At 39.5% G+C, this 17,495-nt stretch overlaps 1 protein-coding gene across 1 annotated transcript in view; it reads left to right on the top strand.

The window, feature by feature from the left end:
* LOC123981170 (collagen alpha-1(XXV) chain) overlaps window positions 1-15,157 on the top strand; it is a 147,617-nt gene extending 132,460 nt beyond the window's left edge. Inside the window, exons 17-35 of the mRNA XM_046065869.1 lie at window positions 558-602; window positions 1,993-2,055; window positions 3,285-3,353; window positions 4,152-4,196; window positions 4,815-4,859; window positions 5,096-5,173; window positions 7,380-7,424; window positions 7,515-7,559; window positions 7,806-7,886; window positions 8,028-8,090; window positions 8,300-8,350; window positions 8,487-8,513; window positions 9,413-9,493; window positions 9,886-9,921; window positions 11,705-11,758; window positions 11,910-11,963; window positions 12,487-12,513; window positions 12,995-13,048; window positions 14,982-15,157. Coding sequence (XP_045921825.1) covers window positions 558-602; window positions 1,993-2,055; window positions 3,285-3,353; window positions 4,152-4,196; window positions 4,815-4,859; window positions 5,096-5,173; window positions 7,380-7,424; window positions 7,515-7,559; window positions 7,806-7,886; window positions 8,028-8,090; window positions 8,300-8,350; window positions 8,487-8,513; window positions 9,413-9,493; window positions 9,886-9,921; window positions 11,705-11,758; window positions 11,910-11,963; window positions 12,487-12,513; window positions 12,995-13,048; window positions 14,982-15,125 — 1,107 coding nt within the window. The 3' untranslated portion in view covers window positions 15,126-15,157. The remainder of the gene's footprint in view (window positions 1-557; window positions 603-1,992; window positions 2,056-3,284; window positions 3,354-4,151; window positions 4,197-4,814; window positions 4,860-5,095; window positions 5,174-7,379; window positions 7,425-7,514; window positions 7,560-7,805; window positions 7,887-8,027; window positions 8,091-8,299; window positions 8,351-8,486; window positions 8,514-9,412; window positions 9,494-9,885; window positions 9,922-11,704; window positions 11,759-11,909; window positions 11,964-12,486; window positions 12,514-12,994; window positions 13,049-14,981) is intronic.
* The last annotated feature ends 2,338 nt before the right edge of the window (window positions 15,158-17,495 follow it).

Consider the following 17,495-nt stretch of genomic DNA (forward strand, 5'->3'; position numbering starts at 1 on the left):
GTTACTCAAACTTGTAGGCCTAATGGGAGTCTGGAGTTCTCAACTTGACAATGACCTGACCTTGGTAATGGAGAAATAGGCCAACTCTCGACTTCCAGCCCTGCCAAAATCTAACGACCTTGAAGCCACGGCAGCTCTCTCAAGCAGCTTTTGCTACTTTAATCCAAAGTATCTGACAGTTTTTCCTACCAGAAACCAGAACTTTTCACACCTGCCCAAACCAATAATATCGTAAAAAGAAAACTCCTTTGCAATTTGTGAAGGGTTGAGTGTTATAACAAGCACTAATCACGCTGTCAAGCCATGGCTGCATGAGTTGGTTTGAAATTGCATGTGCAGTACCTTCTAGTGCTTACCACAAGCAAATGACAGTCAACATACAGTTATGGACAGCAGACCGCAACAAGCAACTTTTCAGAATTACACAAGCTTGATAGCCAGTGAAAACACAATAGAATATAAAGTGTAGAGCAAATAGAACCCCAGATAGCCTACAAATGAGGCTTGACTCAGCTTAGCTTGGCTTGGCTGTAACATGTCACACTCTTCCTGTGTAGGGAGAGCCAGGACTTCCAGGGCTGCCTGGACTCCCAGGGATAAAGGTAAATGCTTCGCTGTTTTTATCCCCAGTCATTCCCCCCAGTGTTGTCCCTGTCCATGCTCTTCAGCCCATATGTCTGTAGCCGAGTACAGAGGAAAACTCAGCTTTTGACCTATCGACATGCCTCGTGTGCGACACATTAAGGTCTCATAATCTTGCTTTTCCTGCTGTGTGGGATTTGTACGTAGTTCCATCAGGCTTGAGTGGCAGAGGCACAGGAACATTCAGTGCAATGAAAAAGCAAGGAGCTCAGGCAAACTGACAAGGCCAAATAGTCAATGCTTTTGATCTGAGCATGCCAGAAGTCAGCAGGAAAACTGTCTCATTAGGGCTTGTGAATAGTGCAGAAGTCTATGAATTAATGTTTGGAACACTGCATCCCTGGCAACAACATCAGTCTACTTCCTGGAAGTGGCATCAAGAAACTTGGTGCAAAATGTGTCAAAACTACTGCTTGTTAAGAAGAGGAAGTTTGATTTCAAACCAGGCTTTTATTGTTTTTAATTAAGGTGCTTGCTTTTTTTACTTTAAAAAACAAACAGCAGATGGTGAACTTCAGGCACAAAAGACATATAATAATTCACTGCCATCTTATGCTTGAAGAATAGCAACCTCCTTAATGTATCTCCAGCTCATTAGCTTGAGATATAGCATGTGAATGCAAGGAATGCTCACACGGGCATGATGAGATGACGCTTGTTGCCGCTTTGGTTTTTGTTTTTCTCTTTTTGTGTGCTTATAATGTGCTGGTCTTGTAAAAAAAAGCCCTTTCATTTTACATTTTATATACTCCTGTTTTTACTTAAGAGGCCTGAATGCTTGATGGATTGTAACAATAGTTTGCTAACGCTGCACTCGCTCGACTTGCACTTTGTTCTGCTCTGCATTCTTGGCTGTTTACCCAATCACAGTTTAAAAGTTTGAGGAGCAAGTGTCCATTACCTCTCCAAGGGCTTCCACGGGGCCTAAGCTACTCTAGGTGGGTTGCAGATGGTAAAGTAATTATTCCAATTAAGTGATTTCAGAATCAGATGTAATGTAAATCAAGTCGAGCATCACACCTCGTATTGGAAGCTCACTCCTCATAAGTGAAAGTGCAAATGCAGAAATGTTAAAGCTTCTTCAGAGACTCTGGTTTTTGCACACACTTAAGCAGGAGTGCCATGATGAGTTTCTAACAAGGTCAGTCCAGGGGAGAAATTAACAAGCCACTGATAAATTGTGTCCCTGAGTGTGTGTGTTTGTGTGCATGCCTGTCGTTTTGAATATGTCTGGCCATGCATCTTGTGCAGCCTATGTGTTTAGCAGTGGGTGGAGGTGGCGCTACACCAGATATGCCCTGTGGAAGAATAAGTAACATTTGCGGATTTTTTATTTTTATTTTTTTTCAGGGTGAGCCTGGATTCCTCGGTCCCCAGGGAGAGCCAGGGCTTCCAGGACTCCCGGGAACTAAGGTGGGAGACTTTAGCTCTCAGCTACAGTTTCTACAGTAATCTTTTTGTTTGTCACAATATTACAGGTATGTTCTGCTCAGAGTGACACAATCTATTTCATACCAGTCACAATGAGTCATTTATCACATCCTGTCAGTGTGCTCGTCAGTGAAATCAGTTATTCCTCCGGGTTTATAGTCTCGTTACCCATTATTATCTCTTTACAGGAGTCATTAAGCTTATGTTTATTTAAAATCATGTCACTTGGAATTAGTCAGAATGAGCAAATCCTCACTGCTCCCTTTGAGCCGTGACATTATCACACCGTGGAGCCAGAAGTGATAATCCAGATGCTAGAATTAATGCTCCTATTGTCCTTTTGCATCCGGCTGTTGCAGTGCATTCATAACCAAGATTTATTAGTCTTGTGTTGTCCTCTGGTATATCTCTGTTTGCTTAATGAAATGTCAGGGTGTAGCTGAAAAGAAGGATCATTGCAGACAATATTGTATGTGATGGTTTTTCCTTGTGTTCAGGTCAGCTCACAGGTTTGAGACAGCTGGGGTTTTACCAAACGTTTCAGAGGGGTACTGCTGAAGTCTTTTTAAAAAATTGAACTGAAGAGTCAGTAGGTCTGTTTTGAAGTCTGTGCAATTACATTATCATTAGCAAGCAGTTATTTGAATAGAAAAAAAAAGCCTAATTTACTCAACACTGCTGAGTAATGCTTGTGTCCCACTTGGTTTAAGCATCAGCAATAAGTAATGGAGAGTGTGGACTAAGTTATACCACATCACCCTCTATTGGCTGTCTGAAGTCACTTCGCTATAAGAGAAAACTATACAACAAAGTATTTGCATTTTTCTTTAAATATTCAACTTAAGTACAATGAAGGCTGGATGTAGACGTATGTTTTAGGGTTTTCTTGAAAATAACATTTCACCTTGACAAGGGTCACGATCTACCAGCAGGCAGCATAAATACCTTGAATTCACCATGTAAATCTGTCGAGTAAGCAAACTCACGAGAGGGGCGGGGAGCTCTTACAGTAGATTCCTTGGGCATGTCAGTACTACATAACATTGAGGAAACTGAAGTTTATGTTCAGAAGGTGCATCACAGCTCTTCTGCTGACAATGAAAATAAACTGAGCCTTGATCAGCAGTCCTCTGCGGCTTGTTGAATACATGTTGCTGGAGAACAGCGGCAACTTCCCTCTGTAAACTCAGTTTGTTCTTTTGTCTGTGTAGGGTGAGAGAGGCGACCACGGGCCACCAGGAAAGGGTGAAAGAGGAGAAATTGGACCCGTTGGACCAAAGGTTGGTTATTTAAGTTGGCATGTGTGCACACAGAAATGGCACCAATAATGTGAAGCAAACTGGATCATTCAGCAGTATGTCTTTAAAAGCTCCCTACTTGTTCACAGCTGTGTAGGAAGTATGATGGTGGTGAACAATTTAATTTTCACCCACGTAATTTATCTATTTTTGCTGCCATTTAGAGCCTTACTGATTTAAGGACACACTATAAAGTTCCCAGATATTTAAATAAGAAAAAGTCGGAATGCATTCCCGAATATTCAGTTATGTCAGCATAGAGAGACGGCTAAACCATTACAGCCTTGTAATAAGTCCAAGGCTTTCCCTGGAGTCTGCATAAAGTAAACAAAATATAAATGACTTTACCATTGTTTATGTCTGGCGCTGACCCATCAGGTAGCTTAAGCTCCAGTCTAAACTTAGACGATCCACAGATCTGTTTGACATCCTATTAGAAACCCCAAACGTGAAACCCCTGCTTTATCAGTGCCAGAGTTCAAATAAACACTTTCTCCCTCGCTTGGCAGTTATGGCATATTAAAAGCTGGTTATTTTAGTAAAGCGGACTGTGTTGCTCTCATGGGAGGAGTACGAGTGGTTGATGATATTTCCTTTGAGAATTGTGCGTTTTAAATGCATTGCATTTTCTATGATGAATTTGGATTGAACCCATAAAGAGAGTTTGTTTTATCTTTTTTTGTCAATTTCATGTTTATAGCTCAAGAACTTAGCTTTTCCTTTTTATAGTGTCCCTCAAACCATGACTCTTTTCGCCGTCTGTTTTCTTACTTGTGGCAGGGTTCCCAGGGAGAGACTGGCACACCTGGTCTTAAAGGGTCAAAGGTGAGCACAGCAGAAATGTTTTCTTTAAATTTCGTGAACACTTTGTCTTAATTAGCTGATCCCCTAATTAGATTTAACAGGTGATCCAGATATTGGATTTCCTCCCTTCAGCGCTGTGTTGAATTCATGTACTTGTGGAAATGTCTTACATCAGCCTCTTTTTTTTTTTTAACATAACATTTTCTCCGGAAATAAAATGCTGCAAACAAACAGTAAGCAGATGCAAACATTTAAAACTGCAGAGCTGTAAGTGGAATTCACTGCTGGTGGGCGTTTAGCAATTCATAGAAGAAATAGTATTATTATGGCTGTTACTGGTGTTGTACTTGTTCATGTGATCCCACTAAATCAAATTCATTTGCATTGTGCATTGTGTTCTTCAAAATAATACTTAAAAGTCACATAAAGTAGTTTTATGTGCCATACTATGTTGTGATACAAATACTAGAACTTGTTGCACCATAATTATGAGGTATATGACTTAAAAACATTTAATCCATATTCCACATTTTTACACTGTGGAATTATTTGAGACCATTATAGCTTCCCACATATGAGAATGTAGTTATCAAAGCAATGGCAATTCTTTGATATATTTTGTTTGTCTGCTCACATTAGGGGGAGCTTGGGGATAAAGGAGACTTGGGATCCATTGGCCCGAGGGTAAGCAAGTATATTCAAGAAGATCAATTCCCCTTCTTTCAGCGTTCAAAACTTCCCATGACAGGCCACACTGCTAGTAGCTGCTTGTCAGTGTAACCACACATTGGTTACCACCAGGGGGCAGCAGTCAAACCATGGCAGTTTTTTGGAAAAGGGGCACACTGATATTGGTCTAATATTTCTCTGATGTATGAATCAGGTGTGCAGCATAACAGAACATGTGTTTAAATGTGCAGGGCCCACCTGGGCAGAAAGGAGACCAAGGAGCCACTGAAATCATCGATTACAATGGAAACATTCAGGAGGCTTTACAGGTCAGACGAGTAATTTCTTCACTCAGCTCTTTTCCCTCATTGTTGTTGCTTCAAAAACACCTGCATCTGCAAGACTAGATGGCAAAGTGAAACTTAACAAACTTCTATCTAATGATTTTACCCTCTGCCATGTTGTAGATTTTTTTATAAAATATATGTTACATTGCAACTCTGTTTCTACTGAGTTACATTTATACTTCCATTGCAGGAAGATCTGTTGCTGCTCTCAGTGATTCTGTTTTAAAATAATTTTCACAGCTGTAGCCACATGGTTTTGTTTTATCATACATACTTAAACCACACTGAAGAGAGCCAAATAGAGGCAGATTAAATATTTTTACAACATAAGGCTGCAAATTGTGCTCTATTTTTGCATGTTGTGTGTTTAAAACTCACAAGATAACATGATTTGGTCATTTCATGGACACGCCTCACATTTTCAAATTCTCTCAAATCTATGGTTCAAATGAAAATGCAAAATGTATTCCTTAAATTAAAGTGCAATGCCCTCAACTTTCTTTACAGATAAAAAAAAAAAAAGGCTAACGTCTGTTCTTTAATAAATAAGTAATTTAGAGGGTGTATCTGTGCAGAAATGTGCTGACACAAATGTTTCCTGTATGACCTCTGCAATCTTATCTCTCACATCCTCTCTATTTCCAATCCTTTGGCCAACCACAGAAGATTACCACTATTACAGTAACGGTAATTAGGACCTGTGTGTTCTGTGTATATTTGTCATCTCCACAAGTGATTCATCTTTGTCCTCGCATGGGCCCAACCCAAACCCATTACTGGTTTTCCCTGCCTTGTTGTATTTGTGCTCCCTCTCTCAGCCCAACATGTGTTAACAGTGAACAAAGCACTGTTCAGTGTTGTTTTTATGCTTTTTGTGTGGTCAACGCTACAACATGCCTGAGCTGCTGGTTGTCTCCCTGAATGTCATTAAAACATCCTTTAAAACAACATCATGAGAAAATATTTGAGAAGGGGTTTTTCCAAAACTCAGTCAGTCCATTTTTGGTCAAAGTCATACACTGCAGTAGTGATTTTGGTTGAGTCCGGTCCAGAATTCCAAGGCTCTGGTTTTTGTTAATATAACTGCAGATTTGTTTGGCAATATGCATCAAGCACAATATTGACAGATATGATAAGACCTTAAGTTGGGTCCTGCTTTATTAATTATTACTAATCATCAGGCCCTATCTTAAAGAGGGTCTCTGTTAAAAGTCTAGTTTTAAGCTAACCTTCATTGTTTCAGTTTGTCTACTTGTTGTATATTCCCAAATTACTGGCTTCAATTAATGTATAATAAAGTGTCCACACAGCAAATGTGGAGCCAGGTAGTATTCCAGGATAGAAAAACTACACATTGCAGAGGAAGTGAGAAGTAGAGGGTTGTCACCAGCCAAGTATTACATTTAAGTATATAAGATATAGAAAACTAAATATAGGTAATTATATCATTAACATTCCAGGCAAAAACTTCATGAAGGATCATTTGTGCCTTACTCAGTGAAAGTGCATGGTAGAAATTTGCATGTTTAGTGTCACAAATACTGCACTAAACTGAAGAAATCACCCTCGTTTATAAAAACACAACTTTATTTAGATTATTTTTTGTTTTAGTTTGTTAGCATGGTACGAAACTCGCTAGTTTAGTGTCACATATTCTAGCATCATTCTAGCGTTTAAGGTACTTAAGACAAGTGTATAATTGACTCTCCATTTTTAAAAAACACGTCACACATACTGAACTGAAATTATACTTGTTTAGGACCAAAAATCAGCTTACACTTAAATCTTTCTTTCATTTGTCTTTCATCCTGAAGCTGTCTGTAGAATTTAGCAGCAAATCACTGGCTCATGTGTGTGAACACACAGTATGAACAGCTTCCATCCCCCCCAAAACGAATGGAAATTGAATGAAATTAATGGTTTACTTCCAATGTGATCATGAAAAAAGCAACATCAAAATATGTAACTCTCTCATCTGTTAGTGATGATATTTATATATCCATATGTTCTAACATGTTTTTGACTTTGACATGCATCTTTCAGTTGAGCATCATAGTTCATAACTGATTGCTAACATTTTTTGTGTTGTTTGCAAGTAATTTCATTGTGACGGTCAGTTCCATTGCTGATTAAATATAATCAGTGTAATTCTTATTTATTCTCCTCCTGTGTCTTTCTTTGTGTTCAGGGTCCTCCTGGACCTCCCGGGCCAATGGGACCGGAGGGTATAAAGGTAAACTCTATTTTCTGGCCCTTAACATTGCAACACCTGCACTTCTATTGTGTTTGTACAATGTTGACATGTCTTTTTATCCTCTTTCAGGGGGATCGTGGCATGCCCGGTCTCCCTGGACTGGATGGTGAAAGAGTGAGTTCATTACATAATCAAGTTTAGATCAGTTCAGTTTTGAATTGGTTTATGGAGAATTAAGAACATTACTTAAATAATGTTATATTGATGCGGTTATTAATTGAGGGTTTTCTCAGAGGAATAAGCAGACCGCAGACCTTTTATACGTCTTACAGTTTGTATGTCCACAGTGTGAAAAGTTAATATACAGTACTTCCTTTTTAAACCTCTACAGTATGTACATTTTCTGCCCTCCCCTCTCAGGGCTACAAAGGTTCAAAAGGAGACATGGGAATGCCCGGAGCTTCAGGGGAAAAAGGCTCAACTGGTTTACCCGGCCTACCTGTAAGAATCTACATTCTTAGAATAGTCTAACTATTACCTAACATAAAGCCTCTGAAAAAGCTTTGTTTATGGTCATGAGAACCTTTCAACCATCTTATTAGAGAGAAACACCACATATCTCATGAAGCTTTTGTTCCTTAGGGTGTCAATGGGTTTAAAGGAGACAAGGGAGATTCAGGTCTACCAGGTCCTCAAGGTCCTTCAGTAAGTCACATTAAAAACATTTATTATGTTATATAATATATTATATTTATCATTTACTCCATAAATGCCAAAAACATACTTGATTTACAGATGCTGTTCATTGCAAACCTTTATACCATTATGTGTTTTACTGTTAATGTGAAAATCCATTAAAATTCTCACCACCTTGCAGAGTCACGATTTAGTAATAATATATTTCATATTTGCAGATCAGCGGTGTTCCAGGGCCACCAGGGCCCCATGGACCCCCAGGACCCATGGTGAGTTTTTCTGAAAAGTCTCAGTGCCTACAAACATCCCAAAGCTTAATTAATCACAAAATATTAATAAAATAAAGGCAGAAGCTTGGTTTAGTTGTATAAAATAAACTAATATTGTTCCCATGTCTTTTTTCAGGGCCCCCATGGTTTCCCTGGACCAAAGGTAAATTTCAGCAAGATAGTAAAAGTGCAAACACTTCACGTTTTGGTTATTGTTACTGGAATTAAACCGAGGCTGCAACTTTTTATTAGTCCTAGTAACCACTGCTCTCTGGTGAGAGTCAAGTGTAATTGTAATTCTTTGTACCTTTTGTAAATCTTGGTGTACAAACATTTAAAACCTTCCCTATTTGTACATTTGTGTGTCGCATGTCATCTGGCACCTCAGTTAAGCACTTTCCATTTAAAAATGAAGCATTTATTAGTCGTCTTGTCAAGAGGAGCCAAGCTCCCCCATAGTTTGCACTCTGCCAGTCTGATTGTGCTGAAACAAAATACCATACTTAATTTCGGGTTAAAATGTGTTGCAATGCGCGTTACTGAGATTGTAACGGGTGTATTATTACCGGTTTTTTTTATAGTAATGCGTGATACTACTGCGTTACAGCAAAAAGCTATATATTACTGTAATTGTGTTACTTTTGTAACTCCCAACACTGCCAATTTATTAGATTCTTCAATGTGCCAATGATGCTTCTTTGTGATTTCTTGTAAAACCCTGTAGAATTACTGTAGTTTTAATTAGTCTGTGAATTAGATTTCCCATTAAAATAGCACGAGTACCATTTTGTTCAACAATGCTTTTTTTTACTAATGACAAAGAAGATAACAGTTAAAGGAGTTTACTATAATTAACACACATAAAGCAGCAGTAAATGTAAGGTACACAGATGAAGAAGCAAAGAGGGGAAGTCACAAGTACAAAGAGGTTTACTACTTGTTTGAAGGATGTTAGGAGAAGGCAGGAACAAAGACACAAGAGAGACAGACACAGGTACAATTGCAGGCAAACTAGTTATGTTCCCCTACTTCCTTTGTGTCCTTTTATTGTTTATTTTTTAGGGGGAACCTGGTTTGCATGGTGCGAAGGGTATGCGAGGGGAAGCAGGACACAAAGGGGACCGTGGACCACTGGGTCTCCCCGTGAGTACAGCCGTGCACCATGGGATACCTCCAACCACAAAGCCCTACTCTTTCTTCAGACATTCATAGGAATCGCATATTTCTATTGTAGCCCTGTCCGATTTGTTGTTGTTGTTGTTCGTTGCCGCATTGTTTTTGTGTGTGTGTGTGTGTGTGTGTGTGTGTGTGTGTGTGTGTGTGTGTGTGTGTGTGTGTGTGTGTGCGTGTCAATATGGCTTTCTCATTTTCTGATCTCATTTTCATTTGCCTGTGCTGACTATTTTGCGACCTCCCTGTAACACACAGTGTAATTTAGTTGTTGTAAACCCTGCCATCAACCTGTCCTAATAACAGTGTTCATCTGGTACTAATCCCGCCTTGTTCATGTCACTCATACCTCCATAACCACACAGGGAGCCTCCGGCTTGGACGGCAAGCCCGGAATTAGGGTGAGTGTCATGTGACCGAGAGGCTTCATCAACCAACTTCTGCCTACTTTTCTCCCCCTCACCCTCCATAAACAGTCCTCCCTTTTCCTGAAATGATGTACCACCATCGCCCCATTTTTTTAATTGTATTTCATTGTAATTGAAAAGAAAGTTATATAAGTTTTTGTTGGATGTTCACAGCTTAGCTACAGGATCTCACAAAAGTGAGTACACCCCTCATATTTTTGTAAATATTTGATTTGATCTTTTCATGTGACAACTGCACTGCCATTAATGTCTAAACCGCTGGCGGTGAGTACACCCCTAAGTGAAAATGTCCAAATTGGGCCCAGTTAGCCATTTTCCCTCCCCAGTGTCATGTCACTCGTCACAGGTGTGAATGGATAGCAGGTGTGTTAAATTCAAGATGTTAAATTCAAGAATTCAGTATGGCACCTCATGGCAAAGAACTCTGAGGATCTGAAAAAAAGAATTGTTGCTCTATATAAAGATGGCCTAGGCTATAAGAAGATTGAAACTGAGCTGCAGCACAGTGACCAAGACCATACAGCGGTTCAACAGGACAGGTTCCACTCAGAACAGGCCATGGTCGACCAAAGAAGTTCAGTGCACGTGCTCAGCATGATATCCAGAGTGTGTCTTTGGGAAATAGACATATGAGCGCTGCCAGCATTGCTGCAGAGGTTGAAGGGGTGGGGGTCAGCCTGTCAGTGCTCAGACCATACGCCACACACTGCATCAAATTGGTCTGCATGGCTGTCGTCCCAGAATGAAGCTTCTTCTAAAGGGAAAGCCCGCAAACAGTTTGCTGAAGACAAGCAGACCACAGTACATGGATTACTGGAATCACGTCCTGTGGTCTGATGAGACCAAGATAAACTTATTTTGTTCAGATGGTGTCAAGCGTGTGTAGTGGCAACCAGGTGAGGAGTACAAAGACAAAGTGTACAAAGTGTGTCTTGCCTACCGTCAAGCATGGTGGTGGGAGTGTGGTGGTCTGGGGCTGCATGAGTGCTGCCAGCACAGGGGAGCTACAGTTCATTGAGGGAACCTTGAATGCCAACATGTACTGTGACATACTGAAGCAGAGCATGATCCCCTCCCTTTGGAGACTGGGCCACAGGGCAGTATTCCATGATAACAACCCCAAGAGGGTTGTCGCAGTGCAGGAAAATAATGGTGGCCACAGAAAATACTGACACCAATTTGGACATTTTCACTTAGGGGTGTATTCACCTTTGTTGCCAGTGGTTTAGACATTAATGGCTGTGTAATTATTTTGAGGGGACAGCAAATTTACAAGTTGTACACTCACTACTTTACATTGTTGCAAAGTGTCATTTCTTCAGTGTTGTCACATGAAAACATATAATCAAATATTTACAAAAATGTGAGGGGTGTACTCACTTTTGTGAGATACTGTAGGTCTCATGAGTTGAATCAAGCCACACTGAGTTTAATTCTCAGGATAGCGACCCTACACAAAAGGTGTTGCTGCAGGCATTTCAAGGCTCTCGTTTTGTCCCGTGTTGCATTAACTCAGCATTAACACACACTCATACATTAATCAGCAGTGTTGTACTGTATATGTCCTTTGTGGCCAATGCACGTGTACTAGCAGCAGCTCTGTGTGCTGGTTGTAGGTCAAACCGGATGGGAATATTGTGCAAATGTGGATGCTAAACATGATTTTTGCGTTCCATCTCAAATTTGTTTAGAAAAATCAACTTGAAATAGTGCTATAATCCAATGAAACTCACCTTTATAATGCTATTCTTTGCAGGGCATGGATGGGCCTTCAGGTCCAGCTGGTCCAGCTGGGCCAAAGGGTGACATAGTAAGATCAACATTTAATTTTTGACCTTATATCAGACTAAGGTTACAGTACACTTTAACTTTAGTTTGGGGTGTTTTAGCACTGGCTCCTTTTTAAAGTCACTGTGTTCTGTATAATTCATGTGATTGCAACAGTAATTCATTTGTATTAGGGTGAGAAAGGAGCACAAGGCGAGCCAGGACCAAGGGGACCTTATGGACTACCTGTAAGTTTGACGTCACACATGCAGTGGATTGTGTGATATTTACATTTTTTAAAGTTAGGAATGGCTAATAAATGGTGACATATTCTACAAACACATATCTAATCACATTTGATGTAAGGAGGTATCTCCTCTAGATTTTGGTTAAAGTGGGCATCAGTACTGTTTTCAATTATTCTATGAAATAATGTATCCACATGTGATGATATATCTTGAAATTAATTATAGGTGGTGCATTCCCATTGGTTGGACATGCTCTCACATTCTGGTTTTGAGAAGTTCTGATTATTTATTTATTCTGATCCCCATTAGCTGCTACCAAGGAAGCAACTATTCTTCCTAGTGTCCACATAAAAACACAAAGCATTAGCACACAACATCAAACTTCATATCTTCCCAGATCCCCTCATATCCATATAGTACCCTGCCAACAACAATAATAATGCTAATAAAAAATAGATTGAGCATCAAATGTCAGCATTTGTGACTATGTAATGATGACACAAGTAATGTTTTTCATTTGCAGGGAGCTGCTGGAACACCAGGCCTGGACGTAAGTGTCATAAACTTTGTTTCAGTTTTCTCTGAAGGCAGAGAGACAAGAAAGCCAGCAGTATAAGTGATGTGACGCTGAAACGAATGGCTTCTTCCAGTGTAGAAATAGTGTGGTCAAAACTCTAAAAATGCACAAATCTTAAATTACAATCATATTACTACATCACTTCATATTCTATATACATATAGTACAGATAAGAGTTTACTTGATGTTTTGTGTATTATGTATTATTATTTCTATATTAAAAAGCCACATATTGTTAAAAAAGAATATTTGCAAACACCAAATATAGCAGCAGTGAGATTCTCTTATGCTGAATTTATCTTTGTTGAACATCCCTCCACTTTCTCTCGGTCTCACTTCATCTGACTTTTTCACCCTCTTTCAGCTTCTGATTTCCTTAGCTTGATGCTGATGTGTTTCCTTCAGGACAACAACAGTAAAGACAGAGTAATTAAGTGGAGTTGTACTTTCACAGGGGTTGCCAGGCTTAAGGGGAGAAAAGGGCGACGTTGGGGAAAGAGGAGAAAAGGTAGATGTAGATAGGATATAATGGTTTGCCAACCCCCTAACACTACAGAGGACTGATGTCAATGGACAGTGACAGGAAATATAGAGGTATTTTATGTAGCTGCTTTACTGAATGTTTTATGCTAAGTTTAGTTTTCACTTGAGTTCTAGTGTATTTTTTAGAGTGGTTGATAGGATCTTTTTATGCTTCCTAGTGAATTTATGATATTGTTACAGATATCCTGAACATGCTCATTTAACTCTGTGTTGCCACATTCCTATTTTGGCTAGATGAAATCGTCGACGAGAATTTTAATAATCGGATAAAAACTCCATAGAATATAAAACTGCCTTTGCATAAAATGTCATCCCCAGTCCTCTCAGTTCAGCTTTTGTTCTCCACTTTTGAATAATTTGTCATCTCATTTCTCAAAATCACAAGTCAGATCTCATTCTGAAGCATCAAAACAGTGATTTCCACATGTTAGACCAAACACGTCCATTGACAACAGGCTCTTAAAATTCACAGTTTTTATTTCTGTCGCTTCCATGCATGGACATACACCTGAAACATTTCACTTCCATGTGTTCTTGAGCCTGTTGATAACTCTCTCTTGCCTGTGTATAAAGTAGTTTATATTTTCCAGTGCTTAATCTGTATGTTTCCACACGTACTAACACTTCTAATGTGTTTCTTAGATCTTTTATGTCTTTGAGAAACTGTATCCCATTCCTTGGTACATAAAGAAAAACATACTTTGCATTTGGCGTGCTCCTGTCTCTCTGAATCTCTGTATTTACCAACCATTTTTCAACACAGAATAGATCCTAGCACTGCTTCCGGGTCTCTAGGAACAACGGCCGACACTGAATCTGAAAGATAATGGATGACAGAATTTGAATGATGTTCAAAGAAAATGTTTCTTCTGAAAAATGCAATAAACAAGCACTACAAAAGCACTTTTAATTGTGAGTTATGAGTGCTAATGCGTTTCAGAAAAAACTTGCGTGCACACAATACAGTATAGTACAATTTGCTGCAAATCCATACCATTGAAAGCATAACTATGTACCAGCTAGCTTCTTCTTTAGTTTTTGGAACTGTTTCAGCCTGTATTTTGTTATTATCCCATGCATGCACTAAATGACATAGAAGACTAACTCCAACCCAAATATGAAGGGATACAGTTTGAACGTTTTCAGTGTGTAGTAGACTTTATTCTGTCCTCCTGGAGGTTTTTTCCCTGCTACTCTTTCTCATCCTTTGTGCCCTTGACACCCCCTTTGGCGATCAGCTCTGTATTTTACTCCTTCCTACTGTACTATTCCCCTTTTTTGTCCTCCCTCTGTCCTGAGGAATGTTTTTAGAATACTGTCTGATATCCCCTCCTATCTAACATTGACCATGTCTCTGTCTCCTTTGTGAGCCATAGCCTCCCTTTTTAATCACTTCCCTCCTAATAGAAATGATTTCCCAGACGTTAAAAAAATGATGTTAACTTGACCAAACCGTTGTATCCACAGGGGGAGAAGGGAAAGAAGGGCAAAAAAGGGCCTAAGGGCGAGAAAGGAGAACAGGGTGCCCCTGGATTAGATGCACCCTGCCCATTGGTATGTCCCAACTGCGAGCTGGAAATCGCCTCCCAGCCGTGTAGAGCAGTTGTCCCAAACAAGGATGAGCACCCTGTGGCTAAAAAGATACCCGGCTTCCACCAGACCACAGCAACCTGAAATAAAGAGTCTATTACTTTCCTGTAACTCTGCAATTCAGACACAAAACATGCCATTAAATGCTGAAAAACATATAATTGGTCTGGATTGTGGTATCAGCAAGCTCACAGGGCAGCTCGTCCCTCGCCCTCCCCCCCTTTGTGTCTGTCGTAGTGGACGGATGCAGGGGTTAAGGGCTATCCACCTCTCTCCCAGTAACACTCCTAGGTCATCTTTGCAAACAGGGTTTCCGGGGATTTAAGGGTGAAAAGGGGGAACCAGGGCAGCCAGGTCTGGACGGGCTGGATGCCCCATGCCAATTGGTACAGTATTTCTCTTTTTCCTCTGCCTCCTACCCATGCATGCCGCTCACCTTCAGCCATTACTGAAACCAAAACCACGCATGACTTGAAAGCTTTGACAATCATAAACACCTTATTTTAATCACAACTACATTTTCCATTCATGATTTGTTAAACAACAACAACATGCACCAACATATAACTCACTAACTCCCTGACCGCAAGCAGCCTCTTTTAGATTATACACATCATTATAAGTGAAAAATAAACATATGATTATTGATATGATTGATACCTAAATCTATTCCTCTAACTGAATCCTTCATTTACCTTAAATTAAAACTGGAAAACAAGTTCTGCTTAAATCATGTTTCCTTCCAGCTGATTCCTCCAAGAACCCAGTTACCTTTTTAACCTGATGCTAACACACTCTCCTTTAACTGATGCCCGTGCTACCGACACATGGACCCCTCCTCTACTCTGTTAACTCCCTTTTCCCCTCCCTGTATTTGTACCAATTGGGCCAGACCACAACAAGAAGAGACAAACAAGATATTAAACCGGTTAATGCTCCAGATCTATTGAAGATGAGAACTTTTTGTTATGTTCATGCTTTTATGATGCTTTCTGCTTCTGACACAATGCAGTGTAATGCATGGTAGTTCTAACACTGTGGGTATAAATAGAACTCATGTATATATGTATGTATGTATGTATATTAAATGAGTTAGAGAAGGTAAGAAAACATTCACATATCACAAATGTCATCTCATTAAATTACATATACTTTTATTTACTTTATTTTAAGATGCACTCTGTATGATTTTGTTATAGTGTCCCCAAATGCCAAATGTCCCTGTTGATTTGAGACTCAACTTTGGGGCAACTATAATAAAACAGGGAGTATAATCATCAGCATATCAATGTGCATGAGCTGTTTTTATCTGTGTTACCTGCATGAATGATAATACACTCTTGCAGCTGTCATTACATGTGCGATTTCACATGATTTTAAGTTAAAAACAAGGCAAAGTAAACATGTTCCCTGCATTAATGATGCAGACTTAATGTCAAGTTTGATTAAAATCTGACCAGTGGTCTCTGAGATACATGTCATGTCCATGTGTTGGATAGAGAAATGTAGACATGCAAACAAGCACAGGCAGTTTCTATGTCTGGGGTGGTACAGTAGTTATTGCATGTTAAGTTCCTGTTACATAAAGATCCTTCTGAAAAACTTAATTTCATACCATGTGCAATGAATCAGAGAAAGTTTGTGCACTTTGCATTCTGACATCTCCTTCCCTAAAGTAGACACTAAAGCGTCTACTTCAGTATTTCAACATGGACATAGTGATGCAAACACTTTAGTTAATGCAATTGCATTGGTGCAGTTTTCACAAGTCAGCTGCTCCACATGAAACCAACCATTATAATAGACTTCAATACCCAGAAATACCCAGAAACCCTACATGTTTAATGTTTCCAGTGAGACAGCAGTAGACTGCACACAGGTAGCTCATGGTTACCAGTCAGTTTGTAATCACCATGTACAAACAAAAGAAATAGAATAATTAAGGTGGACAAGTTAAGCTTTCTGAAAGAAATCTCATATGCTTCTGGTTTGATTGTACTCAATTTGGCAGTTTGTCTGTGTGAAAACTTTCTTTGACAGAATGTGTTTTGGAGATGTAGTTATGATGTCTCAGTTAGGCAGTGTGGGTAACGTGTGATTTATAGGCTTATTAATTGGATGCATCATACATTTGTATTGTGTTCTTGTGGGTTGAAATACACTCATTTATCACACTTTAAATCACTGTGTAAACTGCATCTGTTTACAGCAATCCTCCCATTTCATGTTTCAGTCCTCATTGCTTTTGTCTTCCCTGCTACTCTTCTCTAAACAGGGCCCAGATGGATTACCAATGCCTGGGTGCTGGCAGAAGGTAAGACGAATATTTGAGTAATATGACAGACTTGAGTAGTGCAGTTACACATTTAGAGAGCGATCAGTATATAAAGGCCATATCTAAAATGCTTTAAAGCTATAGTGAAATTATCGGTTGTATTCTTAATTTTCATCTCTGTTTATGGAATAGGTTTGGAAAGGGGAATCAAAACTAGCGATAGACTGAGCGGTGGGACAGTTATTCAGGGCCTATATCTGGCATTTTGAGATAATCGGCATCGGTACTCATGAGGTCGATTTATAAAAAATTTCTGCAGTCACATCTGCCTTGTCAGTGTGGTTGCTGTGTGGAACGATGTTAGAGCTTCACTTTGTGAGTTTTGGGAAGGTAGTGAAAAAGTTAGTTTTGAGCCCTAAATTTCCTCAGTCACCATCATCTTTTGTAAATGTTAACACCTTTCTCCTAAATGACAGCTAATCTAAGCTAAAACCATTACTGGGTAGCGTTAAATATATATTGTTATAATGTAGAGAACGATGATTAC

This window comes from Micropterus dolomieu, linkage group LG12 (genome assembly GCF_021292245.1).
Source record: "Micropterus dolomieu isolate WLL.071019.BEF.003 ecotype Adirondacks linkage group LG12, ASM2129224v1, whole genome shotgun sequence".
In the NCBI taxonomy this organism is placed as follows: domain Eukaryota; kingdom Metazoa; phylum Chordata; class Actinopteri; order Centrarchiformes; family Centrarchidae; genus Micropterus; species Micropterus dolomieu.